Source organism: Pecten maximus, chromosome 6, assembly GCF_902652985.1.
Source record: "Pecten maximus chromosome 6, xPecMax1.1, whole genome shotgun sequence".
Lineage (NCBI taxonomy): Eukaryota > Metazoa > Mollusca > Bivalvia > Pectinida > Pectinidae > Pecten > Pecten maximus.
Genome location: NC_047020.1, coordinates 41670549 through 41691357, shown reverse-complemented (window position 1 = coordinate 41691357; position 20809 = coordinate 41670549). Strand labels below are relative to the sequence as shown.

The 20809-nt window shown below is 35.9% G+C and overlaps 1 protein-coding gene across 1 annotated transcript; it reads right to left on the bottom strand.

Annotated features, from left to right (window-relative positions):
- Positions 1-1929: 1929 nt before the first annotated feature.
- On the bottom strand, positions 1930-20058 carry LOC117329810. The gene is made up of 12 exons (XM_033887962.1): positions 19943-20058; positions 18805-18991; positions 17406-17473; positions 15166-15285; positions 13601-13688; positions 13034-13103; positions 11586-11867; positions 10819-10913; positions 7804-7932; positions 6663-6737; positions 5178-5313; positions 1930-4196 (listed from the first exon to the last, which is right to left on the bottom strand). The coding sequence occupies exons 6-12, from the start codon at positions 13094-13096 to the stop codon at positions 4092-4094; spliced, it is 885 nt and encodes a 294-aa protein (XP_033743853.1). The 5' UTR covers positions 13097-13103; positions 13601-13688; positions 15166-15285; positions 17406-17473; positions 18805-18991; positions 19943-20058; the 3' UTR covers positions 1930-4091.
- Between the last annotated feature and the right edge of the window lie 751 nt (positions 20059-20809).

Below are 20809 nucleotides of genomic sequence, written 5' to 3'. Positions count from 1 at the left end.
TCATACCTGGTGTGTTTTATATAAACAAGTATATGAGAGATATTTTTATTGATTTTATACTATTATTTCGCTGATTGATACGGGAATTCATTTTTTGAAATACCCTTACTTTGACAATTTTAAGGGGTTGGGGGGAGGGGGGCTTCAAATCCGCCAGTGACGATGTAAAAGAGTTAAACGCATTGTAAAGTATTCTTCGTAATACTGATTATCTATGTAATTCCACTTTACATCGCATATATAATATTTAAGTTATTGATGAATTACCTCATTAATTGAGTGTGTAAGCATCCAACGCTACTCTAATAATAATCAAGCCGGCTGAAGGGCTTACAGATTGAAGAAACTGAATTGAAATGAGAAAGAAAATATAATACTTTAGGGGTAGTAGTAGTTATTTTGTGTCAACGCCAGACTTTTGTAGTATTTAGGGCTAACGCCAGAACACCCAGAACAACCTCTTATTCCTACCGGTATTGTGTGTGGTCTATACATTTTTAACTAGTCATGTAGTGGTCCATTTTTTTTTTTAAATTGAAGATAGGCATAACCCTAAATAGATGTCAAGTTCAATTTAAAAACAAAATATCAAACAACTAACAGCTATTACCCCATCCAAATTTTAACTTCGAAAAATTTCATTTGATACTGCTAGTTCATGCTATACGTATACTGCCCCGGCCCTGTCTAGCACAAGTTATTGAACACCGTCACATGTAATCTTTCGATTTCAATACGAAGTTCAATAACTACCGAAATGATGCTGTTGAAGAAAAGGAAAGGACGATCTCATCACTGGCATTAAAACGTGCTATCTTATTAGTCCGTGATCTCGCAAACGACGTCCTGTACATGCACATGTAAAATAAAGTATTTCGAGATGACCCCAAAAAGTGACCTGGTGACCGTCGATTATATAATCGCATGACCTTTCAACCCCGTATGTAAATGAAGAATCTGGACAGGCTGAGGGAGCAGTTTGAAAAATGGTGTTTTTGTTGGAGGAATTCGGCAATGTTTTCACGGATTATTGTGTTTTAGATGTAACAATTCGTATTGAGTGACACGGTAGGTTAAAGATGAATGTTTCTAGATGACGGTAGTATATAGTATGCGCCGTGTCATTTTGAATAAATGTGTTTTTTAGTCGATTGAAGTGAGCTGGGGTGCCGAGACTGTCGTTGCTCTGTTTAAAATTCTATAACTTTTCCGACATAAAATGTAACATCTTGTGTTTTGAGCAAAACGTTGCTAAAGTAATGTCACATGCATTTTGGTTACATATAGTCATTCATAAAAGCTAGACAGTTTCTCCATCCCCGGTTAATATTACAGCAACAGTAATGATTACATTGTCATCTACTATACTTGTCACTGCTCTGCAGGTAGGACGTAAAAAAAATATCTGCTGTCCCCGTTCCATTATGGTAAGAGGCGACTTAACTTCGGATCATATATTTTCTTTTCTTTCTATCAACTATCTTCTTTATGATATCTCTTGACAATGACTCACTTATGGCTTTTCTCTGGTGGGACAAACCAGAGTCTGTACTGATGGTACATGTACATTTTTGGGGTAGGGCGACTGGTATATCCGTTGTCAGTATAATGTGGGCTGTCTTGCTGGATATCTTTGGCACACTACAATGAGGTAGTTTTGTCAAGAGCGGGTCTACAAATGTTCTTGCGCAGTGTCCTCCTTGGAACTTTGATTTATTTTAGTTTATTTTCCAATAAAGGATCTAAAGTTATATGTATCGGGTATAACATTACATAAATATGTGTAATTAAATGTGACATCATATTATATCATCCATTAAATCTGAACGCTGTCTCATACAAACTCTCGTGGTTGATTCAGTTCTTATCCAATCTATTAGAACGGAAGGATGTGTAACGAATCTCGATATCGTAACATATTAGATTTCAATGATTTCAATGATTTTATTTCACTCAGCCACACTTTGTGTGGAACAAGAAGACATACACACATGTATCTATACAGTACAGAGGTTCACATATTCTTAAAAATAAACTTTGTATATCCTTAAACTTCATCTTTGTATATATGGTAAATAAATGTACAGTTTCACACAATTCCTAAACATCGTCTTTGCACATGCAGCAAATGCAGTGATTCACGTTTTCTTGTACATTATCTTAGACAATTTATCACGCTTTTTTAAAATTCAGCTTTGAGGCAATGTGTGGGATCGTTTCCACTAACCATTTTCATACTACCAGCAGATTTATCTGCATGGTGCCCGCTCTGGAAAATTGTGGCCTCTTCCATAATATTGATTTTTTATTGGTTATTAGAAAATTTTTTTTTTATCAAATCTTATGTTTTCTACATTGTAAATACTGTATGACTTCCTAAATATAAATACTGAAACGACAATATATGAATAATATTTACACTGGGTAGTTTATAACAAACTGATTTCAACGAGATCATCGATCTACATGTAGGCATATAACGTGAATTATGTAATGATGAACACAATATTATGAGACAGAAATAATCTTCGTCCGTTGAACTAGTCTAATTACTAAATACAACTCATAGGAAAAATAAAATATAATCTGATTGAGAAAAAGACACCCAAGATGTTAATCGGCTGTTTAATGTAAAATACAGATGATCGTTTTGCCCAGAAAATAAAACCCGAAAACGCTGATGTACCATGTAGTAAAAATGACGTTCCCTGGAACAACGTCGTGACCTTGTTCACGGCTTTGCAATAATGACGTCATTATTTACCTGTAGTGACGTCATTTATCAAGAAATGACGTCAAAATTTATTTCAATGTGAAGTTAAGATATTCCCCTATCAATCTGTAATAAATAAATTAAGAAAATAATATGTCCATTTTTTACTGTCCTGCATCGGCCTAAAATCGGCCCACTGGCACTCAACGTAGTACTATAATCGGCCCAAAATCGGCCCCGTGGCACATAACTCGTTAAATAATGTTCAACGTTATCGAAATATTCAAATGATTGAGGAAATCATTCCTACCACAATGCGTTGTGTTATTCCTCTCTCAGGCCATTGTATACATGTGCTGACTGTTGGATATACGTTATATTCCACAATATAATATAACCTTTCGGTATTTTGATTGGTCAAAAACTCGAAATTTTATCTGAACTTCAATTGTCATTAACGTCATCAATAATCGAATGACGTCACATCACCGGGTCCCGGTTGTCACCTTTATGTGCATACCTTATTTGAATACGCGAAATCATGCTTGGCCGTGTTTCCCTTCGATTCTAGCCGATGTAATTGCGGTAGAAACAGGTCACACGACTCGTGATTTTTGGATATGGAATTTATTTTAAAGTCGTAAGTTAATTTTTAAAGGTTACAAAAGGCACTCGCTAAAGCTTGTGTCTCTTAATTATAACTTTTGAAAAAATACCTTATGAGTGTAAAATTAATTCCATATCCAAAAACCACTCGTTGTGCAACTTCTATATATACACTGAGAATGTTTAAATTTGTATTAATTAGCAATATCGTCAGAAAACTCGGATTACTATCAAATGTACGTATCGATACAGAGGGAAATTATTTCGAATTCGAAAGTGCTTTCATTACGTTACACGATTTGGGTCCTACATGAAGTCATATCTTGCTTCCGGCATACTATCTCGATCGCCTATTCCTGTTGTTTCTAAATTCCTACACACTATATCTATATATAGTATGACTTATCTAGAAGTGGAAGCCCGTGTATCCGTGATTATGCAATTTGATTGGTAGAAAAATACGTTATTTCAGGGGACATAACTAGCACTTACCGGTAGATGACAGGCCATTCTGCCACGACATATTCTAGGGTTGAAGAGAGCGAAAAAAAAAAAAAAAAAAAATTTTGTTTTTACTTCCGCTGTAGTTTGGTATTCAAGAAATACATTTCATAACACGCAGTTATGCTTTTTCTGTGTATGTTTCCTAAATTTATATCACCCTTATTTGGATTTGTCCAGAACAAGCGAAAACCATTTGTTTCAAGTTGTGACAATATTTGTAGTCTCATGTAATAGGTTGATCCATGGTACTTCCCATCTAAATGAATCTCTACTGCAAGTTGCCGAACTTTATAAGTACTCCAGAGTCAATCATTTGACTCAGTGAAGGCCATTCGCTCCCTTCAATATCCATTTTGACGTAATCCAAGATCAACTGAAAACAGTTAAAGAAATAGATGTTTAAATTTGAAACATATTGACTTAAAAAGTCTTTGATATTTAAAAACAAAATCTTTGTCCTATCGGGCTATTGGGTGGCAAAATGGTTGCGCTGGTTGTTTTTCAGTTTCGTACAATTTCGGCAAATTCCATGATGTTTATACATGTATATATTCCTGAGACGAAAAGAGAAACTATTCCAAGAAAATTTAAACTCTGTAAAACGGTCAGGTGATCAGGATGTATCTTAGGTAATACAAATACTTTTAATTTTAGCATTAGACTTCAATCCGTTTCTGATTATAGACATTAACGCCGACCGCATTCCTGAAAAATAACATAAACTAGTACAGTTCATTTACTTATAATGCAAAAAAAAAAAAAAAAAAAAATCATTTTGATATCTCCAAAAGCCTCTTGAATGTTGACATTGCACGGGCAGCAATTAGCGCGTGATCCCTTTCCCGAGACGGAAACTCTTCACGCGCTTTTTCCTAGAACGGAGACTATTAAATGTGTAACCTTTATATCTTTTGCAACAAATGCGCCACTCGACCAACCAAATTTTGAAATAAAATCCTTGCGAACAAGCTAACATAAAAAGATTATACAAAAATATCAAAAAAATATGAATATAAGGATTGAAAAAATTATGTTGATATTTGTCTCAAGACCTATTGTGGTTTATACCTCCATACACCTCAACATAACTTTATTCAATCCTTAATTGTAAGCAAGTGAATGCAGGGCACTCCGTCATTTCACGATGGTATTTCCAACGAAACAGTCATCGATGTTTTTTTTTAAAGAAATTTAATCGTCAAAAAGAAAAGAAATTGCCGCAAATATCTTGATGAATTATATGTATCTACGAAAAATTGCATTGGTGAAATAATGAAAATGAAAATCACTTTTGTATGTAAATGTAACTCTGATGAATTAATAATAACTGTTCAGTAAGAATATAAATACGTACATTTGAATGTGATAGCATCTTTGTGATGGATTCGAACGTGTTCACTTTCCATTTGTTGTATATACCGTCATAGCCCTGCAGACCAAGGTTATGAAACCAAACCCTTTCTGAGTGTTTGTGATCATCCATTCCAATGCTGGGGAAAAAAATAAGAACCTTAAAAAAGTATTTGGATTACAAACCTTTTTGAGGGCTTAAAAGTAATGTCGATCGTGAAACAACATGGTGTATCTCACTGTATACCATTGTCTTTTGAAGCCGTGGCTATGCGACTATATTTCTCTGTATTCAGTACAGTTATACAATATTTTATGGATTAGATTTGATGGTGTATTTTTCTCATCGATAAGAAAATGATGACATAGCACTAGCTCATTCACATCTTTATGGCTCTGGGTTTCATCGTGTTTATGGCGAAGACTTATTTTCGTTGTTAGAGAGGACAATATCGGTCATTACACCATCTTAGGAAGGGTGTAAGTAATTGATGATCTGAACATTAGAACTGACAAGGAACCTGACAATAAACCTTTAGACACGTTACACGACATTGTCAATCTGTCATCTTTATGAGTTAATATGTTAAAATTGTCCTCGGCAGGCATGTGACGTCAAGCGTGACTCGGAGAACACATATCACTACTTTGGTCGTAATGTTCTAAAGCTATGTAAATCATATGATAAAAGCTAAATGCCAACTATTAAATGTTTTGAAACAGGTTCTTTCAATAATCATGCGCGAATACATGTATATCTAATATTGAACTGTCTACTGACGGGAAAAACCCAGTGTGCCTGTTCTGTTAATGATAAGTCTGCTACAGTTACTAGCGTAGTGTTGTCAGATTAGACTAGTAAGTATGCTACAGTAACTAGTGTAGTGTGGTCAGACGAAGCTAGTAAGTATGCTACAGTAACTAGTGTAGTGTGGTCCTACGAAGCTAGTTAGTATGCTACAGTAACTAGTGTAGTGTGGTCAGACGAAGCTAGTAAGTATGCTACAGTAACTAGCTTTGTGTGGTCAGATTAAGCTAGTACGTATGCTACAGTAACTAGTGTAGTGTGGTCAGATGAAGCTGGTAAGTATGTTACAGTAACTAGTGTAGTGTGGTGAGATGAAGCTAGTAAGTATGCTACAGTAACTAGTGTAGTGTGGTCAGATAAAGCTAGTAAGTATGCTACAGTAACTAGCTTTGTGTGGTCAGACGAAGCTAGTAAGTATGCTACAGTAACTAGTGCAGTATGATCAGATGAAGCTAGTAAGTATGCTACAGTAACTAGTGTTGTGTGGTCAAATAAAACTAGTAGCAAGGTTATGAAGCTAGATTCTTGATCGAGAACTAAGTTGACTCGTTTACTGACTAAACATGAAGTATTTATTCAAGAATTACGGAGTGCTTTTGATGCATCTTCAAATGTTATTTATATAAGCATATCGTTGATAACATTAGAACTAACTTCATAATCATCATGTTAGAAACCTACCTTGGATCAAATGAGTGGACCTCGCAACCATATCGTCTTGATACTTCGTCGTCAAAGGTCCAGTCCGACGATATCCTTAAACACAAAAGTAAACTGAAATTAGACACATATATCATCTATACAAAATCAACCAAAAGAATAATGAATAAAGAAGTACAGCTTCAAATTGATAAAACCAGTGCAAAGTGTGAACTACGGGGATACCCTTGCCAATGTACAAGGATATCAAGACTGGGTGCTTCAGAAGAGATTAAAACAAATTCTGTATCATCGACGACATCCTCTATACAAATCTTGGTCAAATATGGGTAATGTAACGTTCTATAAATTGGAACTGGGGTAGTGTCTACCTCTTGGCATTTTTAACAAGCATTGAATACGTTTGACTTGATATCGCATAACGAAATAGACTAATTAGGATATCGGGATATCGAAGAGAACACTTTTCCATGATCTTCCCCAACCAGCGGCTTGTTTTTTTCATTTCTCTGTCAGTAGTCGACATTCGGCAAGGAATAATATAATCTATCATGGGTCTGTTCCGTGGACAAGGATATCTCAACCCGAGTGTAAGAGTTTGGCCAGTCAGCACGAGGCTTGCCGAGTGCTGGCCAGCCAAACTCTTACACGAGGGTTGAGATATCCTTGTTCGCGGAACAGACCCATGATTGATTATTTTTCTCACATACTTGCAACCAAAGATTTTTTATGAAAGTTTTTCCTCGCGCCATCTTCAATGCTCCTTGGAATGTGCGTCAAAGTTGATGACGTCATCATTTACGACTTGGTTACTCAACGTAAAATGATGACGTTACGTTATTGTGAGCAACGTCATATAGCGCGTGCCGGCTGTCTTTACCCACCCCTTGTAAGATCGATTTATCTTTTCCCTAGCAACCGCCGGTAACCCTGTGAAGTATGGGAGAAAACGCTAACCTTGGAACAAGCTCAAGAACATAAAATCGACTGAGAAAAGCAAGCACCGCCTTCAATGATATTGCTTGAAATATGAAAATAAAAATCAACGGACTTGTAACAGCATAGGAGAACCCTTCCTACAATCTTACGTATCCTACGTCCTATACAGAGTGATGGATTTTTATGCACTGACTTTGGCTTGTAAATGATATAAGTAACTTACCCGAACGAATAAACGATGCAGTTTGACGAGGGTCTATAGGCAGTATCGTTACAGACATCCCAGCCTCCGTCACCTATGTTCCCAATACGGACAACGTCTTTACATAGGACTTGTGCCGAATAGACGTAGCTACATGGGAAACAGGTTATATCATCAACATTGAAAAACAGAATAATATACATTTTATTATCAATTAACTATCTAGTATAATACATTCGCATATATTTTACTGACCGAGTGATATTGCGACCGAAGTCGGCCATTATTAAAATACCACATCTCGACTAAAACCATATTGGGCGACTGCCTGAATTTTTTCTGACATCGGATGACTTTTCCAAATTTTGGTTGACTTTTAACTTGGCTAAAGTGAACATTTCGCGAAATCGAAAGTGTACTTCATCCGGAATTCCTCGCGTTCATTCCGTCTTTTTGAGATATCATTCCGTTTAAGACAATAAATATACAGTTGTTTCATGATTTACCAGTCAACATTCAAAATTATTATACCTTATGTAAGATTCTCGCCTTATTATTGGTCAATTCCTAATCACATGACCTGAAACAATATGCAGTGTCAGAAACAGCGGTCAACATTGCCGTGGGATATTGCAATGTTCCCCGCTCCGCCCGAAAACGCACGATTGTTTCTTACGGAAAATCCCGAACATTGAGAAGGGAGACATTTCTTACAAACGCAACAGTGACACAGACAACTTGTAAACATGGAGCAGACGTCCAAGAGGTTTGCCTCAATATTTGAGGAGGATATCGATAAATTGATATCTATTCGGTATAAGAAAATAAATAGTGCCCTTGTCTGTGGGGAATATGGAGGATTGTTTCCCCTCGAGAACATTATCTTCCCTCGCCTATCGGCTCGGGAAGATAATGTTCCCTCAGGGAAACAATCCTCCATATTCCCCTCAGACAAGGGCACTATTTATATACTATTCCCCGAGGTTTTTGGGACCAATCCGATGAACTGTTATTTTCACGCCTGACCAAATTAAAAATTTGGAAAATTCTGACATTAACAATTTGTTTCGCTAGAACGAGTAGACTACATCCCCCTGACTACTGGTGTTAGTAACGCAATTGATGGATCAGTTGAAGAAACAGACGTATTTCACAATGACAGCGCAAACAAAAACATTGTCTAAAACAATCGGAGCATGACTGCGGAACCAGTGTTGAAGAGTTATGTGATCCGGCCGAAATACCCCAGATCAACTGTATAGTTTACTAAATCACCTTAAAGAATTCAGTCTCATACATCAATCTTATAATAAAAAGTAAATCTTAATAAAATAGTTACCTCCCTTTGGGATCTTTATGTATCTTCTATAATGTCTTTTATAGAATGTAATAAAATGTTTTTAGCAAGTATGTTATTTGGATTCATGTTTTCAAAATCTTTACTGTTAATCAATAAAAGGGTCATAAATCAGGTGATATATATATATATATTGGCCCTGTTATAAGGCCTTGGTCTGAGATATAGGAGACCTCAGCCTTCGGCGCTGGGCCAATATCACAAAACTCGGCCTTATAACTGGGTTCGTATGATTTTACCTGATTAATAGTATATTAGACTTCTTTATACAGGATCGACTGGACGAACAGTATGCTAATACAGTCACCCTTAACCTGTAAAGCCGGGATTCCCTTAACCGATCGGGCATCTATAGCTACGGAGTCGAAGTGGTAGTAGTAATAGTAGTGGTACTAGTAGTAGTAGTACATGTAGTAGTAGTAGTAGTAGTAGTAGTAGTATAAATAGTAGTAGTAGTAGTAGTAGTAGTATAAATAGTAGTAGAAGTAGTAGTAGTAGTAGTAGTAGTAGTAGAAGTAGTAGTAGTAGTAGTAGTAGTAATCGTAGTAGTAGTAGTAGTAGTGGTAGTCGTCGTGGTCGTCGTAGTCGTCGTAGTAGCGGGTCGTTAGAGAAGTAGTCCGTCGTAGTCGTGTAGTAGTAGTAGTCAGTAACCGTCGTCGTCGCCTCTTAGTTGTGGTAACGTCGTCTCCGTCTCGTCGTGGTGGTCGTCATACGCGTCTGCCGTCGCCGTCGATCGTCGTCTTCGTCGTACGGCTCGTCTGGTCGTAGTAGTCGTCACCGTCGTCGTCGCATTCGTCGTCGTCGTCCCGTCGTTCGTCGCGTCGTTTGGGCGTCGTTGTGGTGGTCGTCGTGTCGTCGTCTCGGGTGGGCGCGTCGCGTCATCTTCCGTCGTCGTCGTCTGTGTGGTTCTGTCCGTCGTGTGAGGGGGCGTAGTCGTAGTGTATAGTCGTCTCGTCGTTTTCGTCGTCGTGTCTTTGTCGTCTCGTGGGCTCGGCCGTCGTGTCGTCGTCGCGTCGTGGTGTCGTCGTTTGTCTCCCTCGTCGTCGTCGTCCCTCGTCGTCGTAGTCGTCGTTTTCTGTCCCCCCTCGTCGTCGTCCCCTCGCGGGGCGTCTCGTCTTGTCGTCGTCGTCGTCCGTCGTCTCGTCGTCGTCTCCCTGTCGTCGTCGTCGTCGTTCTCCCTCGTCGTCGTCGTGGTCGTCGCCGTCGTCGTCTTTGTCGTCGTCGTCGTCTCGTCGTTCGCGTCTCGTCCGTCGTCGTCCCTGGGCGTCGTCGTCCCCCGTCGTCGCGTCTTCCCGTCGTCGTCGTCGTCTCTCCGTCGCTCGTCGTCGTCGTCTCCGTAGTCTCGTCGTCCTCGTGCGTCGTCGTCGGTCGTGTCTTCCTTCGTCGTCGTCGTCTCGGACTCGGCTCCGGCGGAGTCGTCGTCTTCGTCGTGGTCGTCGATCGTCGTCGCCGTCGCCGTCGTCGTCGTCTTCGTCGTCCGGTCGGCTTCTTCGTCGTCGTCCGTCGTCGGCCCGTGTGTTTTCTCTGGGTACTTCGTTTTCCTCACACACTACGATCACTGGCGACCTTCCATCAGAATTTGAGCAACACGAGCAATACGCACACGTTAAAATAATCTGTTTTACAGTTGTTGTAAAATAAGTATAATTTATATAATTATGTATTTATACTGCACCTACAGGTGATATAGCCCAGCAGCATCGATAGGATTAATATCTTTGATGTCCTTTGGTGGTGGCAATACCAAGGCTGGTAAATATTTCCTGCACCGCATCTATAGATATTCATATATATATATTTAACACTACACAACATTTCTTCGATGATACTTTATTTTAAGAAGTTTTATGTAAAAGACAGAGCAGCTATTACTATATATGTCAATACAGAATTCAGAAATTCTGAGTACGAGACAGAAAAGCCCAAAGGGAAAGATAGGTTATGCAGCGCTTCCTTCTATCTAGGACTCGTAAGTGATGCTTAACTTTTGATTCCTGTTAAGCGACCTGGAAAACCTACAATAGGCAAACAAAGTGTCCAAATCTACATTTATAGTTAGAACACCCCATATTTCCCCCGCAGACAGTATCCATGGATGGCGGTATCGTCTATTAAATAGTTTGTTGTTGGTTTTTTTTTTTTTTAAATTGTCTCGATCAGGGGACATGCCAAGTGCGGGGTATTGTCAAGAGGGACCTTACGAACGAAAAGTTAGGAAGTGAAAATATGCTGATCTGAAATGTTACAAAAGGTACAGCAGACAATGTTTTTTTATTTATCTGTTTTGTCCCTTCACAGGGGAGAAGCAAAGAAAATCCAAAATTATGTTAAAAAAAAAAATCTCAACATTAGTCGCGTCCTGTGAACTTAGCAATCAGTCATTTTTTTTTATCTAATCATAGCAATTTTATTTTACTAAAAGGGATGGTTTAACCAATATACTCACCATATACACAATGTAGCAACCAGTCACCCTATGGCCATCGACGTTGTAATAACATGAAGGCTTTTCATCCCTTAAGAGATGAAAAATTCTGAAACCTTCTTTATGGAGTTGCGACAGAAGAGATATTTGTCTAACATAATCCGACTGCGATGAAGAGCTACCTATGCCCTCAACTTTGAAAATCAACTGGTCGACGTAGTTGAGGATTTTCTTTGATGACAACCATAACACCATGTCCAGCCACTGCTTCCCTACGTTGATCAGCAATGATTTTTGTTTAGGCTAAAAACAAAATAACGAAAAATAAAGAGTTCAGTTTTTGTTTTCTTAGAATCAATGAAATTAAATGATTTTTTAAATGCTGATATTGATATTAAGCAATTTTCATAAGCAATTGTTTAAATGAAAATGGAACTAAATATAATCACCATTTGATTTTACGAGAATTTGTAATGTATATTATAATATTATTAAATGAAACTCGAATTGTTATTCCGTTCGTTTAACAATATATATACAGTTGATAAGTTTTAACTTTTCAACCAATGAATTGTCTTATTGAATCTGCAATTTCCAATTCTCAGTTTGATAGGACAATGCTAAAATTTAAACAAACCTTAATGGTCTAACCATCTTTAATTACTAAACTGTGGTTTTCCTTCATTTTGTATTATCATTGCTGATATGGATGAGTGCGTTTTGGTCTCCAATGGGAGGCGGGATACATATAAATATATGAACTTATTAGAATGAGTGATTAAAAATCAGAGCTGATTGGATGGTCGGTCAAGTGCTGCCAAACTCTTTAAATGTGATTGCTTATTTGCTTGTTATTTAATATCATCAACTGATGACCTATGAATACGACGTTCACATATTATGGGATGTTTTGAGTTTTTTTTTTTTATTTGCCATACACATTGGAAACAGCTGAAGTCATACGGGAAGATGCTGTCCGCGGCTAATCGGGTCACCCGAAGATGACGGGACTATTGACAGATACTTTTGAGGATAGAAACCCGAAGAAAGTAGAAATTATAATCGTTATTATCATCTTTTCAACGGCCAATCATCACAGAAAGAGGTCAAGGGTAAAATATTAAAAGGAAACATCATAACTATATGAGCAAAATACATTTGTATGAAAAAGAAATTTGTCACCTTACTCTAAAAATTAAACACAAATAAAACAAATATCGGCACGTTTACTTACATAGTTTTCAAACACGTTGCCATGATTATTTAATTGCTGTTGAACAAACCGATAGCTCAGTCTTTCGTTAAAAGAAATAATTTCAAATTCAGATTAGATATTTTTTCGATAAAAGCATATCGATAATTTGAAATGGCCCATTGCTTGCTATGCTGATCTTCGCGCTTCAATAACGAATAAGAATAAGAATGCGTAAACATGTGCATTAGAAATATCATACGAGTAAATACTGTACCTCCTTTATTCTAGGCAACCATTCCTTGGTATCCACAGACGTTTTACCTTCTACGGCATCCATGACCACCCTACAACGAGATCAGAGATGGTACTGTATATTTGTTAATTTTTGTGGTTGTTGCAGTTAGAACTAGTTCGAATACTCATAAAATTACTTCATGCTATTTACGTGTATACATGTATATCGGAATTTGATATACATTGACCACAACTGAAACTCGCGGTACTCATATTTGCGGGATACGTATGTTATTGCTATAATGAATGACATCGAATATAGCGAAATTAAACTCTACGCGAATATAGCTGTTTATACAGTATACAACTATGAAAAATGGTTCATTCATAGCACTCAATTAATTATCCATAAATTGAATTATTATAAATCAATTGTTTGACATTAAAACATTAATAATGCAATGTGAATAGCATGTTAAATTGTTTACCATAATTGCAAGAGAGTTAAGCCTTAATATATTAAAACAAACAAACCAAAATAATGTTTTATGATCTAATACTACATAAGGTGTTATTGCTGTTTCTTAAAGTTGTAAACGAAACCCACCTGCTTGATATGAAACTTGTTTCAATAGTGGGTTTCCAAAGATAGGTCTTCCAGAAACTTCTCAGAAGTGTCCTTGTGGCTATCCAAACTTAACAAAAAACACAATAAAACATTTATATCTTATATTTACCCCGAAAAGAAGTCGGTCGATTTTGAGGTTTTCCACGTTCTTCTAATAAATACAGGATAAAACTTGTATTGTTACTGTATAGGGGTACTAATACGATATTTACTACCTAAGAATTCTACTCAGATTTACTCAAATCCTATACAAAGCTGCCAACTGTGTTTTCAGATCTCAACAAAATATAAGAAATCCCTGTTTCTCAATTGTTTTCTGACTTTTTAACCTGAAACAATCTTAAGTCTGGTTTCTGATTTCATCATGCAGCAGACACAACACTTTTTAAGTGTTTAAGGTTGTAAGATTGAAGATACAGACGAACTGTTGTCTATCAAATAATGCCATCGGATTTAAAGAAAATACATAATAGCGTTAAACTGGGCTCAATACTTAAGCCGCTTCATTTTATTGTTTATACATGTATATGATTACACAAATTCCTGTGTCACGATCTATGTAGATGAAACTTCCAAGGACATAAAAGTTGGATATACCGGAATAATATGGAGATATGGAATGTGATATTTAATTTGAGGAGAGAGAGAGAGAGCAAATTAAGTCCCAATCATAGTAAAACTCAGTGTATGATGATAATGTTTTTCTGCAATAACTTTACCAAATGTAGATATCTTTCTTGTTAATTCAATAAAAAAACATTTTGATGAACTGTCTGTTGTTCCCTAGAGTTTGGTGTGTCTATCAGAGTATTTCCTTTCCACATTTCAATTATTGCTGTGTATTCGCAGCAAGAAAAAGTACATTGAAGTTACTTTTTTTAAGTTCTAGCAAAACAGCTGTCATGATTTTATTGAACATCAAAGACTTTTTGATTTCATCTTATACTCCTTTTAACATTTTCAGATGGAACTCTACAGGTCAAATCCAGTTTAAGTTGCATTCTCATAATCGAGGCTAGGATAGTGACAACGGAACCATTAGGCAGAGCAATAAACATCGAACACGTCTGACGTTATGTCACACAAGGAAAGGAAATATTGTCAAACAACAAGGAAATGAAATATTGTCAAACAGGATCATAAAAACAAACAATATCAATGTAGGAGCGTTAGTATAAACAAACATGCCGGATAGTGCTTAAGCAAAACACATAAACCCCTTTAAAATAGTAACAGTGACCTTGACCTTGATTCAATATATCCAAAACTCACTCGATCTGTAGCTACGCATTTTAAAGCTGCATACCAACTTTCACCAACATACCTTGAAGCACGGCTGAGAAAATAGCGTAAAAACTGAGTAGACAGACAGGTAGGCAGACAGAGGGGGATGAAACCTATAGTTCCCCAGTTTCACCGGTAGGCGAATAATAAGCAGCTGTCCTTCTTACATAATTAAGTATTTAGGTACTTTTTTATGCTACAGTTTTTATTTGTTGATATGCGAAGTTTTCATATAGCATTTCTCGTTAAGGATTTCATACCTGATGAAATAAACTGCACTTGGAAGAGACGTATTTAACATTTTACAGAACTGCCATCCACTTTTTATTCCGCCATATACTGGTTTGTAGGGACACAATATCTGCATGTTGTTAAGATATCTGTGAACAAAAAAAAGAAGATTTTAAACATAAATAAGCAGTATGATGTAGTATACATGTATGTCTCGTGATGGATGTGTGGAGATGAAAATATACAATAAATATAAATCTTTAACAATTGATATTAATATCAGACAGTAAATACATGTATGAATCTAAGACAGCAAAAAAATGTGCTCAAGAGGTTTCGTTATATATTTCGTAATATATTACAATAATTAGATAGTAAATATCAATATATGGCAGTAAATATCTAAACTAGTAGATATAAATCGAAGGTCGACCCAACATTGATGAAATTATTCACAAGTTGCGAGGTCAAAGTTTTGATTTATTGTCCAAATATCAATCCGTTGGCAGGGGTGAAGCTCTATGTATCCATGGTACTCTTTGGTTTGTTTTTTGCTTAACGTCCTATTAACAGCCAGGGTCATTTAAGGACGTACCAGGTTTTGGAGGTGGAGGAAAGTCGGAGTACCCGGAGAAAAAGCACCGGCCTACAGTCAGTACCTGGCAACTGCCCCACGTAGGTTTCGAACTCGCAACCCAGAGGTGGAGGGCTAGTGATAAAGTGTCGGTAGACCTTAACCACTCGGCCACCGCGGTACTCCCAAGAAATATGTCTGGATGTGAACTATGGTATGCATTAACCAATTCGGACGGATGTCGCCTCAAATCTGCTCAATATTTATGTGCCAAGTTGATTCAGGGGTTCGCCATGAGAACTAGACCAGATTTCGCACTGGTATGTTTTGATTATCATCGCTCTATCTATATGTGAAAAAAGGCAAGCTTCGATTTTGGAGCGCATTGTGTAAAGCTAAGAGGGGGCTTTACGTCTAAACAATCATTTTTATTGCGCTTACATGAAAGGTGCCTTTGTTTGTACACATGTAGAAGGGGATTTATCGCTTATGTTTCGGATATTCTTCACAAGTTCAGTTTTCAAGATATTTTGTATGATTTCCTTAATTTTGATAAATTTTCCTCCAAGTTCAAATGGGAAATTTTGATAAAATATGGCTTATCAGGTAAAGAATAAATTTCAAAATACTACTTCAGTTTTAACATGACGTACTAAACTGTTGTTAAAATGTGGAAAACTCCTCCAGATTGTGAGCTTTTATGTTTTCCTTGTATTTTGTTTAAGAGTTTGCAGTTGCTCACTATTTATTTAGACTGTAGATAGTCAAATATAGATCATTTGCGGGACACATTATTAAACAATTTTGTCAACAAAGATCCCGCTCATGTATATACAGCCTTCGATCAAGCAGACAGAGATGTTCGAATTTCTGATTTATTTGTTGTCCCAAGTGAAGCTGTATGTGCAGCATTTCAATATGATGAACTGTCTATCATATCTTTTCACTAAAGATTGCCTGTTTTTTTCCGAAAAGGCACATAATATGACCTTTCAGTGAAAGTTTCACGTTTGTTACATTTTCAACAATTTGTCATTTATATAACTCTTTTAAAGTATGCAATTTCAGACCAGGTCACCCTTGATGAATCTATGGATCTCATTCATAATAAATGTTATCAATGATCCAAAATTTATGTTTATGTATGTCTGCACCTTCTTATTTTCAAATATTTATCTGCAATCAATTCAATTTTCTTGTTCATTGTACTCCTCATTATTTTGGCGAAAATAAATAATTGAATGAATAGATGATATATATATATCTATGATAGTGATTACCTTTAATAGAAAATACAAATATATGACAGCAGATATAAATCTATGACAGTAAATATTTAACTATGACAGTAAATACAAATATATGACATTAAATATTTAACTATGACAGTAGATATAAATATATATCAGTAAATACAAATCCATGACAGTAAATACAAATCTATGACAGTAAATATTAATCCATGACAGTAAATATAAATCCAAGACAATGAATATAATTATATGACAGTTAATACAAATCCATGACAGTAAATACAAATCTATGACAGCAAATAGTAATCCATGACAGTGAATATAAATCCAAGACAATGAATATAATTCTATGACAGTAAATACAAATCCATGACAGTAAATACAAATGACATTAAATTTTGAACTGTGAGAGTGGATATGTAATTGTTATATATATCATTACCTGTGGTAGATGACAGCCAATTCCTCCAACGTCATCGTTTTAATTTTGTGATCTGAAGGAAGCTGGTTCTAAAATCAATAGAATGAATATACATTTGTATTTGTTTCAGCGATATCCAGTGGTAGTTTTCATAATAACGTTTCTGGAAATATATTATTGCTTATTTAGTACATTTTTACCAGTGAAATATCAAAATTTATTCATTCTATAAAAGTGATATTTTTCACTAGTGAAAAATATCACTTTTGCTGATTTGACCAATCAAATTAATGATTAGAAAATACCAAAATAATTGACCAATCAGCAAGCCCGACATATATGTCAGCACCTGGACAGGGGAAACTACTTTTTTTGTTTACAAATTATCGCTGTAGTCCTAGTTAGCAGGTTTTAGTTGATAAAAAATGTAATAAACAGAATATCTAACAGTGTCTTCAGTAAAACCAAATATATTTCACTCGTGCGGCTAATATTTTGATATTTTTCACTCGTGCTGCGCACTCGTGAAAAATATCAAAATATTAGCCCCACTCGTGAAATATATTTGGTATTACTGAAGACACTGTTAGATATCCTCTATATATTGCAATAGATCATTGCTTGATTGAAATGATTCGCCGTGTTCGTAGAATACATTTTTCTTGTACAACAAATGCGTTGAAACTACAAAAATGTAGAAAATATACAATGAATTCCTCCACACGGATATCGTAATAGATGATTTAAGAAGTACATATACTGTATCGGAGGAGACAACTCCAATTTACTCTGTATTGCAGATATAGGAAAAAAATACATGTTCACGAAAGTCTGTGTTTACTTATGTTTTAATTTACTGAAGTATATTCTTATAATGGTAGTAGTAACTCTACATGTTCATTTCGCCTATACAGAGATTTTAATGTTAGCCAAGAAATCGTATTTATCGCAACCTGTCATATTTATAATCCATGTAAAAACAAAATGTCCTCGAATTCTAAAACAAAATTGGCCGCGTTGGTTTATGTCTAATAGGAATATGTAAGCTGCCTTTATGTTGTCGGATTTTCTAACGATCGTGATGAAAGCACAATGTTTTTTCTCGTGCAAGCCTGAGTGAATAGTATGTATATACCTGTATGGCCAATCGTATTACACTTGTATACAGGTAAAATTGAATTTATCATGTACCCGAGAACCTAGACATCGTCTGATAGTATACGATATCGCGTTGTAGGCGACCTACATTGTAGTTGTTTCAAGGGGGGATATATCACGAATGCAAAACAGAGGATTTGCAAAGGAGTTGAGATGAGGGTATTTTAAACGACAGTGCTTGAATTGCAGTAATTATTCTTAAACGTCGTATCAGTTTAAATGTCACATAGTGTACCGTGAGCTTATGACAACACGTACTCACCGGTTTCATATCGCATTCTCCGACATTTTGTTCAATGGTTACACAGTGCATGCTATAAATATCATCTACTATCCACGCGCGGTAAAGCAAAGGAATGTATTGGTAGTTCTTTGTTAGTGTGACCATCACAACTACTGCAACACATAATGCAGCATACAGTCTTATGGATGAGATTCTCATGTTCTCCCTGTAAAAAAATAAGAACAAAGCGTGTGATCTTATTGATGAAATGTCGTAGTCTACCCTCAAAATGGATGTAAATCAGGCATTCCAAACATCAATATTTTAAAGGGAAACAACTCACGCTTGCATTCATGCGACTGCAATCCATTTGAATTCCATTTATATAAATGTTAAAGAATATTGATTTTCACAAATTAAATTTTGTTATTTTGATATAACCTTTTCTTAATTTTTTTAGATATTATATTTTTTTTAATTACGCTTCTGATATCAAAAAAGGTGAACAACGTAATACTTTTATTTTAGGATCAGAATACTTCCAAGTAGCCTTCTTCACCCAGAATTTACCGACATTGCACTCAAAATGTGACAAGTAATTCAAATGTTTACTAGAGTTACGCTCCATTTTAAGATCTATTTGATATTAATCATGTTTAAAAAAAAACAGATAATCAGAACATGCGCAGATTTCGATAGTAATCCAAAACAGAAATAATTTTGAATTAAAGATTGCAATTAAAATTTGAAAAGAAAAGAAAATAATACGATTTATGTCAAACATTGTCTAGCTCTGGCAAATGAAATCATACTATTAGAGTATGTATTGTATATTTCTACATTAGATCGGTATATTACTCATTTGTTTTCTATCTAGTCTCTTTATTTATTTATCTATATGTTTGTTTATTTGTTTTCTATTTGCTCTTTATTCATTCTTCCTCCTAAAACTAGGTCTGTTTGCGTACTTAAACCGCAATAGTTGTTAACAGTCTACATGTATGTATGCGTGCTTTTAACTTAGGTAAAAAGTAAATATAAACTATTATAAACTATAATACAATTGGGTAGATACAGTTCAGTAACTGATTAATGTTTATTGTTAGATGAAAGTTATCTGCAATGAGCATATTTTGGTAGATTTAAATAACGGAAAAAAAGATGAAAAAATGCTTACCTGAAGAACGCACGACTGTCAAGTGAATCTATGGTGTGTACAACTGATAAAGTATATATCAAGCATTATCTGTTTACCGGATATAATTCACCAGATGGAGGACAAGCTAGTGGACGAGACCTTGTCACAAAAATAATGCTGATATTATATGGAAGTTTATGGGTGTCGTGTCCCTGGCTTATCTATTCCCCCAAGCTATACTCTAGCACCTGTCAACGGATCGAGTTTTATAAAGGTAAGGTACAATGTAAATCATTCTTGCATGAAACGTCCGTGTTCAAGCGAATCATGTAATTAGGTATAGTAGATGGGTGGGGGACTCGGAAGGAGACAGAGTTCATTCGGCCGTGACTGTAGTTGATACAAATGAACCTGTGTAGGTTGTTTTTTTGTCCGGGTACACATTATTTGATATCCAGGAACATTAATGAGTGTGTAGACTACTTTCTCAGTTGGGTACCTGGGATTAGAATCCGTATAAGTATATGTCATCTCAAGAGGGCATTCATTCACCACAAAATAGTCATTCGATTGCATTAATCTATTAATTATAATTATATAATTATCCTGATTTTGTCAAGCATTTTGAATCAATTCTCGTGTTTATTAATTGAGGAAATCAATCTCACTAATTCATTCATCAGCAATTCTTTCAATCACTCGTTCGTTCGTTCGTACAAGTACGTTGTTTCGTTCGTTTGTTCGTTCGGTCATTTCCTCATTCTGTTATTCATTCTGTAATTCTTTTCTTTTCATCCTATCTAATCTAAATCTCCCCATTATGGGAAAATATTGCTATAAGGCAGTCATTATACTCCAACGTACCAAATCATTAATTCGCATGTTTATTTAATTTAAAATTCAAAA

Coding starts and splice junctions, on each gene's coding strand:
- LOC117329810 (XM_033887962.1), bottom strand. CDS start 13,096: ATGGATGCCGTAGAAGGTAAAACGTCTGTGGATACCAAGGAATGGTTG. Junction 10,914..11,585: donor GTTGCTACATTGTGTATATG/GTGAGTATATTG, acceptor GAATATCTATAG/ATGCGGTGCAGGAAATATTT. Junction 6,738..7,803: donor TGCATCGTTTATTCGTTCGG/GTAAGTTACTTA, acceptor TTTGTGTTTAAG/GATATCGTCGGACTGGACCT.